Raw genomic sequence first — 18,636 nt, forward strand, 5'->3', positions numbered from 1 at the left:
TCTCCAATATTTTCTGTGCTGCCAGCTCTCCTGTCATTGGAAACTTCCCCACTAAAAAGCTGAAAGAAACACTTGTTTGTGAACAGGAAGGAATCATGCCCATGACAGATACATGAGTTGTCGATTAGCAGTTCTAATGTGGTATTTCTGTCAGAACTACCAGGCCATCATTGCTATGGTGATTTCTGGCAGCACCAAAGTGGGAATTTCAAATTAAAAAGATTATCTGACATGAAGATATATTTGCAATTAATGTTTTGTGTTTTTTTGGTAGGAAAGGCCCCAGATTGCAGCATCCATATTTTTTTTTGTTTCCAAATTAATTTGAGTCCTTGAGCTTTAATATTCAGAGGAGCTCTCATGAACCTATGTAGAACATTGCAAAAATGCTTTTTGGTTATATAACATTGGTGTCTACCACATATACCACATATATTTTGAGTATATTCTAAGAAATCCAGTTTCTCAAAATCCACTCAATTCAGAATCAGATGCTGCCCATTCAGTCAGAATATGATTATAAACACTCGAGTCAGCTAATGTATCCTCATTTCTATGAGATATATTTGAGCCTTTGAGTCATTAAACATGCTTTATCTAATAGAGATATTTGGTTGCAAGAGACAGGGTGTCTTTAACAAATGAAAGAGAACTTTGTTGGAAAGCTATGGAAAAAATTTACCTCTTGGCCAGGGGACGGTAGGGGTCTTGATTCACATTTTCAATAGCATGGGGAAGTACTGCTAGCTCCCCACTGCAAAGTGACAATCCTCTCATGAGTTGAAAGATAAAAGGAGCCTGCACAAAATCACATGCCCACCTTAAAACGGAGGAGCTGTGCTAATAATATCAACTATCTTAGAAGACAATGAGTTCCTTGTCTTTGGGAAAGGACAATCTCATTGAGGGAAGGGAATTTAAGTATAAGATAAAAATTATACCAGCAATTCTCTGAATTTCAGCAAACAAAAAAGGGAACAGACAATATACAGGGAGAACTGATTTAAGAATTTTCCACTTAAATATGAATACATTAAAATGTAGGAATCATTTACTTACATTTCTTTTAGCAAATTCCCCTATCACTTACTCTTATAACACTGCCATTTGTTTTCCTTATCACAGCTCTAATTTAACATGTATTTGAGTTATGTGATTAATGCCTATGTCCTTCATTGTATCTCAAGTTATAAGAAGGCAGGAACTCTGCCAGGTTTTGCACACCATTGTTACTGCAGCATCTAGAACAACATGTGGTGTATTAGCTAACAGAATGAAATACCTTTAGAGAAATGTCAGTTGTGTGGCATCACTGCTACTACACCTTAGCAGAAAATAGCTACATAGTAAGATTCATGATCATGAAAAATACTATTTGTAAATTAGAACCAGTCATCAGTATACTGACTACTATACTTTTCAAAAAAGGTATTCCTTGTCCACAAATCTGTATTTTAATCAGTGTCTCAGGACCTGATAATGAGTGGGAATATCTGCCTCCCCTAGGATAGAATGTACTGCAATATGTTTGCCAGCTGTGTGGTCCTCAGAATCCCTCTATGGAGTTGCTTATGCAAATCCTCCCTCTTATAAATCTCTATCAGCCATCACTAGTCAAATTATGTTTGCCTGGTGTTTCCCTGTAAATCCTGCAAATCTGTTTCCTGTACTCTCCCCAAAACTGATGGGAAGTTAATCGCTCTATAATTGCTTGCTATGTTTCATGTCCCCATAATGAGTAATGCTGCCATGTTCTCATCCTCAACCACTTGATTTGTCAACAACAGTTCCTAGAGCTAAGCGGAGTAGAGATGAAAATAATGTAGTTGTAGCAAGACTTGAAATAGCAGAATTATCTCAAATAAAAGTAGGCTAATAAAAAGAGAATTAGCTAAACAAAGTATTGCCTAAATACAGATCCATTAAATACAGAACATTAAAGTTGACATAAAAGAGAATAAGGCTTTTTTTTTTTTAATCCTCACCCAAGGATACGTTTTTATCGATTTTAGAGAGAGACTAAGGAAGAGAGAAACATTAATCAGTTGTCCCAACCAGGATCGGAACCTGCCACCTTTTTGGTCTATGGGATGACACTCCAACTAGGCATTATAGATCTTCCCCTAACAATATATTTCTTTTTCAAAACAAATCCTTACTTTTGAAAATATTTGGCAATTTAAACAACAGACCAAAAGTTCAAATTATAGGGTAGGCATAATATAATATACCTATGCAATACACATGAGGAAATGGTAAGTTATGAAATACATGCTTAAAAATACTGTAAAATCTTGCACAAACATGAAGACGCAACTTAGAGAATCACAAAATACTATATTTTTAACTTGTAAAAATCAAAATTGAGAAAGGTATTTTCTCCTTTAAAATAACACTTTTAAATATAGGGAATTTATTATTTTACTCTTCTTTGTGTGTGCTCTTTTAAATGCTCTGTGATAGAAGATTCAGTCCATGTTACTTAACCCAAGATCATTTTTATGTATGACTCTATTTGTTCAGTTGATGTGAAGTTGGGAGAAAAGACTATAACCAGAGATGAAGAGTATCAATATAAATTTGTGTCTGTGATTTTAGGAACTCTTCAACCACACAATTTATGCTCTGAATCCTAATTGTTAAGATTCAGTACCATCTCATGAATAAATATATGAAACCTATGGGTCAGATTTTTCTTTGTGAGAAGCTCTATCAGTATTCACATGGAAAGTATAAGATTTTAGATCTTACCTATTATTTCAGACACTTCAGTGCTTTGAGTCAGTCTTAAATGGCAGGGCCTGGGATTCTGTTCCCCCTTTAGTGCAGTCAGCTAGGATTTTAGTGTTTTAGAAATAAAACATTAAAAAGTAATATTTCCCATAGCAAACATTGAGAGACTCAGGTGCTTTACAAGTCCAAGTTTTGGTGTGTGTTTTCTTACAATGTAACAATTTTTGTAAAACAGTTTTAACTCTAAATGATGAAAATCCTACACAGGAATGACTGCTACATTTTTAATGCACCCACAAGAGAAACCTATTTTTTGGTAATCTTGTAAGTAGAAGAAAAAACCAATTTTTCATGTTCAAGAAGTGCTGACTATAAGACAAGGATTTGGTGGAACTCATTTGCATCTATAGCACCTTTTGGGACCTCCTGGTTCCTGCCAAACTTAATTTCCCTTATTAATAAGGCAAATCTATTAAATTTCTTTTCCTAATGCATTAATCAAATTAGAAATGAGAACTATCCTGGTGTCTTTTGCAGAAGGTCATGCATACAAGGAAGAGGCATATGGAACTGTTTCAGGAACTAAATCAGAAATTTCAAACTTTGGACAGATTTCGGGATATACCAAATACAAGCAGTATGGTGAGTATTTTTTTGCTTCATCAGTACTTGATGCCATGCTAATAGTGTCCCATTAGCTATTATCCCTGCCCTCCAGGAGCTCCTATTTGTCTTGGGAACAAGACTTGGATCTGTAGAAAAAAATAACCCCCCCAAAATGTACTTTGGAATGTGCTAAGAGGCAAATTAGGAATGACAGAATCTTAAAGCATTTTTATTCATATTTCAGATGCTCTCATTTATAAGTTTTAATTGAAATTAGTTATATATCAAAAATATGTTAGCTTCACCTGGCATTTTTATCAGAGTTAAAAATTAACTCAATATACAGATAATTAATTTTTTCCATTTTTTTGAAGGCCTGCATTTTTTTAAATATATTTTATTGATTTTTTACAGAGAGGAAGGGAGAGAGAGAGTCAGAAACATCGATGAGAGAGAAACATCGATCAGCTGCCTCCTGCACATCTCCCACTGGGGATATGCCCGCAACCCAGGTACATGCCCTTGACTGGAATTGAACCTGGGACCCTTCAGTCCGCAGGCCGATGCTCTATCCACTGAGCCAAACCGGTTTCGGCAGGCCTGCATTTTAAGGTTATAAAATGTTACCTGAAACCAGAGTGGTCAGTTTTATTTCCAGGAGATTTGGGATACACATCAACACTGAGGGCTTTGACTGCTGATGTGACCACTCTCTTCTCATTCATTCCCACTACTACAATCCTAACATCTGACTTCATCAAATAAAATGATCTTTTGTGGTTACTACATGCATGGCGCAGTCAGAGCTCTACGGAAGCTGCATAATTATTTGTGAGTCTAGAAATCAGTGTACTAGTAGGAAGCTCACCAAGAACTATCTGATCCTGAGGAAGTTGCATTCTCAGGTCCCTAAAGTTCTATTTTCTCTTAAATCGAGCATAGAAAATAGTAATATGTGTTTCCTTCGTGTCTCACAGCACTTTCCAAAGCAGGTAGGGCACTTGAGAGGGTCAGAAGCTAAGACTCAGCTGTAAGAAAGAGAGCTGGGCTGCTACTTGACACTACTCTTCACTCCACTATGGTGTTCTTCCTTTTCCTGAACCTCTGCAGTCCATCATCTGGGGTTTTGAGTATCTATCTATCATCTATCTATCTATCTATCACGCTAAGGTACATGGTGTTTGATCACCTCAAACTTTAGTGACTATTTTATATGTGTCATGAGTCTTAGTCCCAGCTTCCCAATCAATAACATTAACTTTTGAAGCATAATAATTTATGTATCTTTATGTTTATGTTTTTCTTGTGTTCCTCTCAGTACTAGTATAGTCCTGGTCATGGTAAGTTACCAAAAAAGGGCTTTTCTTGATTTATTGCATGTCTATAATAGTTCAATCTGTGTTTATTAAATGATGGATATAATAAATACTATACACTTTGGCTCTGTTCAGTAAATAGGTATATATCACCTATTTTCCTCCTTATAGGAGGAATCGTGCATTATGTGAGATCACCATCACAAAGCTAGACATGTATAAGACACTTCAATGTAATGAGTGGTTCTCTCTCATCTCCAAATATTAAGCTGTCAATTTTTAGTTAGCAGACAAATGAGAATTGCATCATTGAGATTAGACCCAAACACATTAGCTACTCATTTTGGAATATTGAAAGCTAACATTGAAATAAATTGAAGAAACTTTATTTGTTTAAACTAAAAAGAGAGGGTTATGTTTATAAATCTGAAAGGGTTATGCAACAGATACAGCTGGCTAGCTGCTATAATATGATTGTAATTTCCCCTTGTGGAATGCTCTGGCTATTAAATCATTAATGGCACAAATATCTGTATCTCAGTTTCCTGACAACCAAAACAGTCTACTAATTACACCACATTTCTATAGTAGCATGTCTTTTCTAAAAAAGATTTATAAATATTTATCATCTGGGAGGTAGGAGTAGGGAGAATAGCATTGTCATTGCTGGTTAACTATTGTCCTAAATATCTGAGAGCAGAAAAAATGTTTCTCATTCAGTTTTGATTAATAATGAGCATGTATGTGAACGGGTCCATTATCATTAATTCAGTTATATAATTCATAATGGCATATTGCTAATGATAATCTGCACAATTGGGTAGAGAAAGACATTTTCAAAACAATCTCAATCAAGTCTTTTTTTTTCTTTCTTTTTTTGGCGACTATCTCAAAACACCTGCCTCGCTCTGCAAATAATGGTAATTATATTATGTAGAATTTTGGAAATCAAAGGCAAAGCAAAAGACCATTTAGTTCCTTTCCCTGCTTCCAGGCAGGACAAAATTGAAATCACACTACAAAGAAAAGGTGTTGTTAAAAGAACTCTTTTACTTTGAATGTCTACCCCAAACTAGTCTCCATCAAGATCTCTTTTCCACCAAGGAGCTTCTCCAAATTTTTGCTTTTAGAATATAAAATAAACATACCCCTTTCACTTTGTCTCCAATATTGGTAGAAGGAAGGGACTTAACTGCAAGTGACAGCTAGCCTGCCCCTGGACCCATGAGTTACGGGAAACAGCTCTGCTGTGTTTGGGGTCACTCTGGATTCTCATGTCCAGCTAACATTCTATTTCTGTTTATACAACCCTAAGACCAAATTAGCATTTTTGGAAGCTTCCATGCATGTTGGCTTATATTGAGTATATAATCGATTAGGCCTTTTTTTCACCCATGTTGCATTTTGACTATATCTTCTGTTTTGTACTTTAGCTAAAAAAATAAAAATAAAAAACTGCCGCATAAATTCAATAAGTTATACTAACTCTGATTGAATCTTATAAGATTGAGGCCTCCACTGAAGCCTGCCCTGTAGCTCTGTCAAATTCAATGATCTCTTTGGGCTGTTCCACAATTTATCATTCATCACTTGAACCACTGAAAATGGTACACCTTTCCGTATGAGTGTGGGCTCCGCTCTTGTCACACTTAACCATACAGGAAGATCAGTAGCTTGTAGGCACCTTCCCTTGCCTACCAGACCTCCTCCCTCTCTGCAGAGCCTGCCCCTCTCTGATTGCTGGGTACAGTAACTCTTCAGCACTAAAGAAGCACGGGGCCTCTCACCTAAAGGTTGTCTACACCTTTGTGATCAATGGTGAGGACCACACTGCAGCTGGGATGCCAGAGGAGATGAACATGAAAGCCAACCTTAATTTATTACCCACTAATACAGTGGTTCTCAACCTGTGGGTCGCGACCCCTTTGGCGGTTGAACGACCCTTTCACAGGGGTCGCCTAAGACCATCCTGCATATCAGATATTTACATTACGATTCATAACAGTAACAACATTACAGTTATGAAGTAGCAACGAAAATAATTTTATGGCTGGGTCACAACATGAGGAACTGTATTTAAAGGGCCAGAAGGTTGAGAACCACTGCACTAATAGAACCTCTCAGAAAGTTAATCACTCAGGTACTGGCAATAACACTCTTTAAAATTAGAATCTAGACATTCTGACAAAGTTTAAAATTGGCCATTTTAGTTCATGTATCCATGGTGCTTGATCTTCAAAATATAAAAGGAAAATCATACCTGTTCCAAACATAATAAAACTCCTTGTTTCAAAGCAAACAAACTCACACTTTACGTACCAGGAATTCTTTTAAGATTGAACTTTCTGTCAAACTACCTTCTCAGAAAGCTTGTTTAGACACAGCGCTTGCCTAAGAGAGATAAATCCACCCTGTGGCTTGATTTGGCATAATTCACACCAGTGAACGTCTCAATTGATGATTGATGATTCAGGTCACTGTACTGCCCCCAAACATTTAACCATTCCCCATCGCCTACAACGTAAATTACAAATTTACTAGCCCTGCATACAAAGCCTTTATTCACCTCTTCCTGTTTTGGGGTTTTTTGTGTTTGTTTTAGTCCTACTATTCATTTTAATCCAACTAAAATAAATTGCTCATTGTTCTCAGAGTTGTCCCATCTCCATGCTCTCTGGATTTTTACTTCATAGTATGCGTAACTGTTCAACCATCCAACCTCCAGCTCCACATGTGTCTTCAGACCAAACCTAATGTCACCCTCCTCAGAAAAGGTTATGTGCTTTCCACAAAAAAAAGTCATCTCTCCACTCTCCTCTGAACTCCCACAGCACATTTCCTGGATTGTAGATATATATAAATATCTCCATTTAACTGTAAGTATCTTCATGATAAGTATGATTACTATAGTGTGAGCATTTCTAAAATACCAGATGTTATACTAGGCGGCTCCACTTTTCATTTTTGCAACCCCACAAAGTAGGTAATGAGCTGCACATTTTGCTAACTCCTTTCGCCCACAATACAAAGCTTATCTCTGTTTTACAAATGTTCAAGTTTTGAGGTTCAGAGAAATTGAGTAAATTGCTCAAGGTCACATTCATTTGAAATGGAGCAAGTGGAATTTGGACCTGCGTGTATCATGCTGCTTTTCCATATTTGATTTATCACCTTATCCTCCCTAATGCCTCATATGATGCCCAGCACAGAGCAGCTGATAAATATTGGTTGGAAGGAGAGAGGGAAGAAAGGAGGGAGAAAAAAGGGGTGATTTACAAAATTTCAGACTATTAGACTAAATCAGAATTAATCCCTTGCACAGCTCCTACAGGTGAACTTTTTATTCAATCTTTGCTATTAGCTTTTTTTTTTCTTATCTGTCATAATTATGAAGGCTAACAAGAGCTGAAAATATCTATTGTATTTAGGATTTTTAATAATTTATTTTCTAGTTATGATAAATATTTCTACAGTTTGTCTTTTTTCTTTAGAATGATTTTTAATATACTGAATGCAGATAATAATTCAAGTACTTGTTTTATGCTCCCCCTCCCCCACTAATTTGATTATATTTAGTAAAAGGCCAGAATTTGGGGGTGGGGAGGGAGATAAAGGACACACTCAGTGTCTATAGTTGTTTCCGTTTAATTTTCTCTAAGGAGCTTTCAGTCATGATTGCCTTCTTGTTCTTTGATGTTACTCAGCTTAGTCTATCCCATCCCAGTTAGTAAAATGTTAGGCTACAGAAACCTCAACTGATGTGTCTACTCATATTTATTGAGCATCTATAACATATAACGTGGAAGGTTTAGGTGGAGTCATAATTAGGCAGGACTTAAATCATAGGTAGCAAGAGGTTGTATACTATAAAACATAAGAAGGAATGGCACCTGGTAGAGAGGTTTAAAAAAGAAACAAAACCTTATATTGCTGGGTATATTTTCTAAAAAGCTGTGCTCTTTGAACAGAAAAATCATTTTTATAAAATTACTGTGCCACCCAAATATATAAAAAAAAATGTGGGAAGTGCATAACAGCATTTTAAATATTCTAAAAATGATATTTTTTGAAGGAAAACTAAGCAACAATACTAATAAAAATTCATTTTATGAAATATGGCCAGTTTGGGTAACTGTTTTTGTCATTACACTAGTGGCCTGCTGCACGAAATTCATACACGGGGCGGGGGGCCCTCAGCCCAGCCTGCACCCTCTCCAATCGGGGACCCCTTGGGTGATGTCGGACATCCCTCTCACAACCTGGGACTGCTGGCTTCTAACCGCTCACCTGCCTGCCTGCCTGATCACCCCTAACTGCCTCTGCCTGCCTCATCACCCCAAACTGCCCTCCCCTGCCGGCCTGATCAACCCTAAGTGCCTCTGCCTCGGCCCCCACCACCATGGCTTTGTCCGGGAGGAAGTCGGACGTCCAGAAGATGGCCGGTCAACCTGGTCTAATTAGCATATTACCCTTTTATTAGTATAGATTATTAGTATAGATAGATTATATAGGATAGGATTGCTTAAATTGGGGGAGGGGGAACCTTTTTCAGCAGGAGGAGATGCTCTTTGCAGACAAAAACATATAATCCCTATATCTGGACTGATAGCCAGCCATATGCACTATACTACCTAACCTGTCATGAAAAAATTGAACCGCCTTCTTACACCTTACACCAAACAGCTGTTGCCCTTAAAACCCTTCCTCAGCCCCCACCTTAGGTTCTGCCTTCACAGGTCATCCAGGTTAGGTTCTGATTGGTTGGTTTCTATGCCAATCAGCGTCAAAAGATCTGCCTCCTCGGCAGCCATTGGCTCCTGGCACTTCAGCCAGATTTGGTTCTGATTGGTCCGTTTCTATGCCAGTCAGCATCCCCGGGCCTATCTCTGGGCCTGATCAAAGAGGTGGTGCTGATCAGAAGCCCCTGCAGAGGCCCGGAGAGAAACAGAGGGGCAAAGGCTGATCAACAGCTGCCATGGAGGCAGGGGATCAGACCCTGCCTCTCTCTCTGCAGGCCTCTCTCTGGGCGGGATCTGCAGCCCCCGCCGCAGTCAGTGCTGGGTCACCATGGCAACGCAGCACTGACTTCTGGTGTTTAGTTGAGCCTTGGTCATCGTGGACGTTAGGGACCCTGGCTCTTTATACATATAGATAACATGCCCCATTACATATCCTCAAAGATCCTACCAAAGACCCTGGTAAATACTTACATTTTTTCATGTAATCTTAACAGTAATTGATAACTACTTCCTATCTGAATGTACAGCCACAAGGTGCCCAGAACATCATCTGCTGTCCCTTCCATAATACTATTCACTTCCTTTTATTGCTGGAATATTTTAGGGTAAGTTACATAAGGTGTTCATCAGTTTTCTCAATGAGAGAAAACTGAAATCAAAACCATTTCCTGCAGCTGGTAACAATTTTAAATCATCTCTGTAACATATAAACTGGATTAAGATTACAAAACACGCTCTCTTCCTGGAAACTTCAACAAGCAACAATCCTAGTCATCAGATGAATGACTCTCTTCTCTTCTCAACAGGAAAACCCAGCACCAAACAAGAATCCGTGGGACACTTTCAAAAACCCCAGTGAATACCAACATTACACCACAATCAATGTCTTAGATACAGAGGCAAAGGACGCTTTGGAACTGAGGCCAGCAGAGTGGGAGAAGTGTCTGAATTTGCCTCTGGATGTGCAGGAGGGTGACTTTCAAACCGAAGTTTAACAAAATCAAAATGGACTGAGATGGAGACAAAACTTATTGCCCTGACACTTAAGACTTGGGAGGCCTGACATTTCTGTCTGAACAGCGTGACTATCCTCTGTCAGGACCTCCGCATGCCACGTGTCAGTGGTGTTAGCGTATGGCAGCTTCTCCCTGGCCAGGCTGGCGGAGAGAGGACCAGGTGTACAGTTCTGACCATCCTGTGTTGTAAGTACCCGTGGAATGGATTTGTAAGGTAATCTTTATAGATAAACCTCAAGCAACGATTCATGTTGTAACCGCTTCATATGGTTTAGTTTTCAAAAAACTTCACCATGAAGCACAATGTATATATTTATGCAGTTTTTAAAGTTTATAACAGTCTGTTTGGCCATTACTACACTTTTTACTTTATAATATAAAAGCAAAGTTTTTGTCATTAAATGAATGTTTGTTGAGCTACATTCTTCATTGCTTTAAATGCAATAAAGTAATAATCTCACTTTTATATGAATAATATATTTCACATCTTTATTATTGCAGTTTTCTCTAGAAAGCTCTGAGTAGCTTTCTCTGCTGCAGCTGTGTATAAAATATTTAAAATGTTGTATGGTGTAAATAAACTTTTGTCTACATATCAGTTTTTTAGTGCATTTTATTTTAGATTTGTTGAATAGAAATTTACATATTTATAAACTTTTTTTGAATACAGATACTGAAAATGTATTCATGGCTTTAATAGCATACCATTATTACTCCTTTGGGGCTAATGATTTCTCAAATGTAATAGTAGGTTTGTACAATGCCTCTGTACTTTCTACTCAAACAGCCTTTGGAAAAATGTACTGTCAATGGGGCTTGTCAGAAACCTGCTGCCATCATATAAATATAAATATATATATACACACACACACACACACACATATATACATATACATATATACACATATACACATATGTGTATATATGTATATACATATACTTTTCTTTTATCTTGTGGCAAAAAGACAACTAGTAGAAAACAGTAAGTTAACATACAAAACATAATACAGGGAAAATGTTTACTATAAGTAACTGCCTGTTTCACAAAGGAAACTATTTATACTACAGTTCTTCATAGCATATAAAAATAAGAACTTATTCAGGGTTTTAAGGAATCTGTATCTTCTCAAGCAGAAGGAAAAGGGCAGTGGGAATATTTGGTAGATGATTTCTCTCTGGTTTGAAGAGTGGAAGTCTGAAGTGAGATGACTGCAAGACAGTCACTAGTGCCTCTGTAGTGTCCTCTCTAGTGTCAGAGCTACCCCGGTGCATTGAAGGAAGCACCAGGGAAGGAATTCAACAAGTCTCTCATTTTTGTTTTGTTTTGTTTTTGAGGAATGGATGATGAGATTGTGTTTTTCAGTCTGAGAGAAGTAAAGGGAGTGGAGAGGAGACTGGGGTTTTCAAAATTCCTAGAGTGTTTCTTTAGTTCGTTCTTAAACCTAAGGTGCATGGTTTTCTGTGGTCTGTCAGAAACAAGTGAGCTGCTCTGCTACCCAGGACCTTGGGGACCCCACCCTGCAGCCACAATGCAGGAGACACAGGTACTTCAACACTCACGTGTGCCGCTAAGCTAGAGCCTTACAAATAGCCCAGCTCGGGCTGACCTCCTCTCAGATACTTATGGTCTCAATGTAAAGTTGTTAAAAATATTTTTTAATTAAATTTTTAAAAATTAAAGTGACATAATTGTACAAAAAAGAGTATACCATAACTAGACTGATTTTTCAATTAAATAAATGTCATGCTAATTATAATGTAATTGTAATATTAAATGCCTATTACATTTATAAGATACTTTATACTGATAAGAATAATCCTATCTAATAAACGGGCAATACGCAAATTAACCGTCACTCCATCACAAAGATGGCAGCGCCCATAGCCACAAGATGGTGGTACTCCGTCCTCTCAGCCCCGCCAGAGCCCCCCAGTCTGGGGCGGGGGGGGGGGGGGAAGGAAGGGTGCCTGCTGAGAACAGGCAGCGTGAGCAGCCTGGCAGAATGCCTGCTTCATCGCCGCGGTGATGAGGCAAGCGTTCCACTCTGGCAGCAAAGGGCCTCTGGCCAGGCCAGGCGCAGGACGCTTGCATTGTTGCAGGCCAGGCTGAAGGGACATCCCCCCCTACCCCCCGCACAAATTTCATGCACCGGGCCTCTCGTATTTAGTACATTTCTCTAAATCTAACCATCTACATCATCTATCTATAGGTCTCTATATCTATAGATGGATATACACGTATGTATCTGTATATATACATACTATCCCATATAATAAAAGCCTAATATGCTAAGTGTCCGATCGTCCGGCCATTCAACCAATCAAAGCATAATATGCTAATGATATGCTAAGGCCACTCAACTGCTCACTATGACATTCACTGACCACCAGGGGGCAGACACTCTGGTAGGTTAGCTTGCTGCTGGGGTCTGGCCAATTGGGACTAAGCAAAATGGGCCAGACATGCCCTGGAGCTCTCCTGCAGTCCCTCCCTGGCTGACCAACCTCCCTGGCCCCAATAGTACAGCGGTGGGGACCCTTGGCCTGGCCTGTGCCCTCTCACAATCTGGAACCCCTTGGGGGATGTTGGAGAGCCAGTTTCAGCCTGATCCTATAGGCCAGGCCTAGGGACCCCACTGGTGCATGAATTTGTGCACTGGGCTTCTAGTACATATATATAGATTCATAATGCTCAGCTCCACCTCAGTAACCTTTAGAGTGAATGAAAACCATGTATGCAGCTCCCCATTTCAAATTTTGAAATCTTTATGAAAAGTCCACAATCAGCAAATGTTTGAAAACAAAAATCTATATTTATAAAACAAATTCAATATTTTAGATTAATAGTTCTTATAATGAAACTGTAATATTCATTGCCATAAAACAAAATCTTACACTTTTTCACTTCTATTTTTCTTTCTTCTAACAACTCAATATTAGATTAATATATTAAAACTAGCCAGAACTTGCATACTCAAAAATGTTAGGGTGAATTTTTTGGTTACTCTAAGAAGGACGCCAAGTTGTAGTGGTACTTGTTTGTTATTTAATCTAAAAGAAAAGAATGCAGGTCACTAAGTATTAACAATCATAATTTTTTTTTATTTTTTAAATATATTTTATTGATTTTTTACAGAGAGGAAGGGAGAGAGATAGAGAGTTAGAAACATCAATGAAAGAGAAACATCGATCAGCTGCCTCCTGCACATCTCCTACTGGGGATGTGCCCGCAACCCAGGTACATGCCCTTGACCAGAATCGAACCTGGGACCTTTCAGTCCACAGACCGACGCTCTATCCACTGAACCAAACCGGTTTCGGCAACAATCATAATTTTAAGGAAGCTCTCTTCTAGTTCAGTTCTCTAAGTTTCCACTGCACTTACTTGTATACCCTACCAAAGCTGAGTTGCAGATGAACCCTTAGACAGTCCTGGGCAGTTTTCTCTGAGCCCACTGCACTTATGACCTGCCAGGATCTTTGAGCCCTTGAACTAACTGGATGTTCTTCCCCTTCCTTCACACCTCATTATTTCATTTTCACGAAGTTTTATATAATTTTCCAAGCTAGAAGTAACTCCTGTGAACTCTTCTGACACTGCTCTGTAATTTCTTAGGACATTTAAAATCTTTATCTTGTTATTTATACACATTTCTGATATCCTCTGAAAAATTGTAAGAGCTTGGATGGCAGGATTCATGTCTGATCCATTTTTGTATCTCTTAAGGGACCTAGCACAACAATGTTCACACAATAAATGTTTGCTGAATTATTGGTGGAATTTTTTTAGTACTGCTTTCAGTCATACATTCATATCAAGTCACACATTTAAAAGTGTTAACTGAACAATTATTATGTGTTTACTTATATGTTAGGGGACTACAGGGCCTCTATTTTAAGTAACTCAATTTATTAAAAATATAAGATACATATGTGAAATGAGTATTGTTACTTAAATATTAATAAGCATTTATTACCCTTTATTGTCTTTTTATCCCCATGAAGCAGGAAAGTAGGAATTAATTATCCTAAAGAAAGGAGGCTCAACATACACATGGCCAAAAGGCATATGAAAAGATGCTCAACACTGCTAATCATCAGAGATAATCAAATCCATAGAGAGATACCTGTTAGAATGGCTATCACCAAAAAGCCAACAAATGACAAGTGCTGACAAGGATGTGGAGAAAAGAGAACCCATTATGGAAAACATTAAAAATAGGGCTACCATATAATCCAGCAATTCCACTTACATTAAATATACTCAATTAAAGAGCTCAATACATTAAAAATAGAGCTACCATATGATCCAGCAATTCCACTTCTGGGTATTTATCCAAAGAAAATAAACACATTAACTCAAAGATATATGTACCCCAATGTTCACTGCAGCATTACTAGTAATATCCACCTATAGGGCCATCAATAGATGAGTGCATAAAGAAGATGTGATATATATGGAATATTCAGCAATAAAAAGAATGAAATCTTGCCTTTTGTGACAGACAACATGGATAGACCTAGAGGCTATTATACTAAAATAAATAGGTCAGACAGAGAAAGACAAATACTGTATGTTTCATGCATATGTGGAATTTAAAAACAAAAATGAATAAACAAAACAGAAACAGACCCATAGATAGAGACAAAAAGCTAATGGTTACCAAAAGGAAGGGGAATGGGAATATAAATAAATAAATAGATGATAGATTTAAAAAATCAAAAATAGATTAAATAAAGATATGGGGGCTCAGAAGAGGGTAAATGACCTACTTAATATTTAAGACCACCATAAATAAACAATAGACCCAATATTAGAGCCCAGTCTTCTGACTTCTACTCCAGGGCCATTACCATGATAACAATAGTGTTTCTGCCTATACCTTTAAGATAATTAAGTCCCCAAATAAAGACAAGTTTCATGGAGATGTTTCTCAGACAAGTAGTAGAAGCATAAAACTGACAATATACATCAACTGTCATGGGGGTGGTGAGGCCAGGAGCAAGTTGTAGCAGAAAAGCATGCCTGATCCAAAGTAACAGGTAAGTGCCACATTGGTAGTATAAGAGTGAGTATAACTGTATTCCAAAATAACAGGTGATCATAAAGAGATGTGGTTCTATCATTCATTGTGTGCTTTATTTTCGCCTACTTAACTTTTCAAATCCTCTTAAAATATAGTTACTATTTCATTACTTTGGGGATTACCTGCACATCAGCAATAGGACATGAAAGAGAAGCCAACGTGAATTTCAGAATGGCTTCAGACACTCTATAAAAACACACAGCCACAATTTTTTTTTTAAATTGCAGCCAATAAACTTGAAGTTGGGGCTTCAGAAAATTTAGTTTGTCAGTTCTGATTACTTCTCAGCTTCTTGGAAAAACTTTATTAATTTTAGCTTCCCAGCTATCTATGTCAAAATCAATTAATTCAATTCTACAAATGTTTAGTACTGCATCAAAGAATATGAATTAAATATATGTCTAGCATGTTGATCTACACAAAATTTTCCATGATAACAGACTCATCTTGCCACCTGAGATGCTTCTGTAGTTAAATTTGTAACTGGGGTAGTATCTCAGAAAAGAGAGTTAAGAACCGAGAACCATAGACTATAGAGATAGAAGAAATTTTGGCAACCGATGAAAATGGCAACCATTTTCAACTGTCAGAAAGCAAATTCAGAGTTAGATAAAGAAAGACTTTACTTGAAAAGACTATTGCAGTAGGGGCAGAGGAACTATTTAATAAAACACATCAACTGCAAGATTTATGAGCATCCCTGACATCAGGCAAAAGGGGCTTTTCTCTTATAGGGAAGAGTCAACAAAACTAGAAAGCCTGGATACAGGAAGTTTTTGTGGCCGGCCAATTCTGGGAAGAATGGTAGATAGGGGAGGTTGTTCCACCTTCCAATGCTTGGTTAACGGCTCGGAACTTGTTTAAAAAAATCAAGAGTGGGCCAAAGTTCAGGGGCTTGGGGGAAGCAAGATGCCTAACTAAAATTTGGTCAAGTTAGGTTAGGATGTATTTTGTTCAGATTGGTGAATGGGGACAAACAGTCCAGTGAGGAATTTCTGAGATGAAGACTAGCAATATGGAGAGTCTGTGTCTGACTCTGTCATAAGTCAACAAGAGGTTCATCTGAGAGTCTTATCTAAGCAGTATTGGGAGGGGGGTTCTTTACAAGAAGTCATGTCCTGGAACACAGAAGGGTGGAGGGGTCTCTTCACCGTTGATATTTTCCAAGGGCATAGGGCTTAGGTAACATTCAGCTGTCACAGAAGAAACTAAGCCCTTTGGAATGAGAAGAATTTTTCAAAAATTGTTAAGGTTCAGCCAGCAGTGATTAAGAGAAAGGATTTTCTCAGATCCTAGCCATGACTCTTTAAGGAAAATTAATTCTAAAATGAAAGTGGTAAATATTACAAGCTTGATGAGAGCACCTGATTTTCTTTAATTCTGAGTTTACCAATCATCTTTTAGCTTGGACTCCTGTTTGTACTTTTATGTCATACAACTTGTTGGTATTGAGATGCTGGTTCAGAAACATCTAGCTTTCTAAGATATAAAAAATGAAACTTTTAAAAAATATATATTTTTTTATTGATTTCAGAGAAGGGAGAAGAAAAAAGAGATAGAAAGATCAGTGATGAAAGAGAATCGCTGATCGGCAGCCTCCTGTATACTCCCTACTGGGGACTGAGTCCACAACCAAGGCATGTGACCTGACTAGGAATCAAACCCTGACCTCCTGATTCATAGGTCTAGGCCCAACCTCTGAGACGCACCAGTAGGCTAAAAAAATGGAACTTTTGACCTGTGTTTAAAACCTCATTAATATGAGTCAGTGACCAAAGACATGGCACCCAGATGTCAAAGCAACAATTACATTGGGCAAACTTACACAGGCAAGGAAGACTTTATTCAAGCTACTCTCAGCCAGATTCAGTCTGAGCTCAAATAGCTGGGACATGTTAAGAACTGGAATTGGGGAGGAGGGAACCATCTGTGTTTTTTATTTGACCTTACTCCAAAGAAATGTAGCCTTTCTCAGATCTTTATGACAGGAGGTAGCTCCTACTCTCCCATAGAAACTAAGAGATAGGTAAACTAACTTATGTGATGATTACATTTTAAAAACTTGAATCAGGTCCTTGAAAAAGACATAAAGCTGGCAGAATGGGTTTAAAAGGACTTATATCTCAAAGAGGCAAATTAAAAAAAATGTACAATTACAAGCTTTCAAAAATAAATGTTCTAAGAGAGGTCAAGGGCCTAGAGTCAAGAAGCAGCTTGTTTCAAGTATAGTCAAGCTGAGGGGAATATAAAGGCTTTCTTGGTCACAAGTAAACTAAGATATTGGCACCTAAAAACCAGCTAAATTGGTAAGACTCATCCATGAGCTTAATCTACTTCAATACAGTCACCTCAAAACACCCAGCCAGAAACATCCAGCATTTCTTACCTTTATATAAAGACAAATAATTAATTGTGGAAATGATTCTTCTGGTAGCAACCACCCATGTAAAAAGCCTAAGAGCCTCTTGAGGAGTGTCTGACTATACCTTCCTCCTCACCAAAACCACTAAACTCACTTTTAATGACCAATGTTCAACCAAAAAAAAAAAAACGGGAACTCAGAAAGATTAGAAATGAAGGTCAGCATTTCATTCCTATTCTTTTTCTCTCTCAATCTAGAATTGCATTCCTTTCATTCATAGAGTATTTTATGTATGGACAAGAAGATAATTTCTTGTAGTCACTAGGTTGTACTTTATTCAGAAGTGAACTTGAAGTGATTTATGAAAATGTATACATTAATATATTTATTCAACAAATATTTAGAACCAGTTGCAGTCAAGATACTGTTAGGAGATGGTGATTTAACAGTAAACAAAACATGGTCCCTATTTTCAAGAGCCTTACTATCCCTGCAGACATACAAACCAACAAACAATTAATACAATCTGATGGATTTATGTAGAAATGAAAAAAGAGTATGCTATGGGAACACTTGTAAAGGCACTAATATATACATACATAGTTTGAGGAAGGATAATAAAGGTGACACAGAAACTAACTTAGCACCTCAAATATATATATACCTGAAGGTCCTAGACGCCTCTGGAGCTGCACCAAGTAGTGGCTCTGAGCTTCCTAGCAACCAATGCAAATACAGAAACTGCAATTAACTATGCAGTTCAGAGTGTCCTGCAGA

At 37.8% G+C, this 18,636-nt stretch overlaps 1 protein-coding gene across 1 annotated transcript in view; it reads left to right on the forward strand.

Moving 5' to 3' along the window:
- Positions 1–11,003, forward strand: part of ADGRB3 (adhesion G protein-coupled receptor B3) — a 690,088-nt gene extending 679,085 nt beyond the window's left edge. Inside the window, exons 31-32 of the mRNA XM_081094478.1 lie at positions 3,271–3,375; positions 10,201–11,003. Of these exons, the coding sequence (XP_080950604.1) occupies positions 3,271–3,375; positions 10,201–10,389 (294 nt within the window). The 3' untranslated portion in view covers positions 10,390–11,003. The remainder of the gene's footprint in view (positions 1–3,270; positions 3,376–10,200) is intronic.
- Positions 11,004–18,636: the final 7,633 nt, after the last annotated feature.

Source organism: Myotis nattereri (genome assembly GCF_964212035.1).
Source record: "Myotis nattereri genome assembly, chromosome: 6".
Classification (NCBI taxonomy): domain Eukaryota; kingdom Metazoa; phylum Chordata; class Mammalia; order Chiroptera; family Vespertilionidae; genus Myotis; species Myotis nattereri.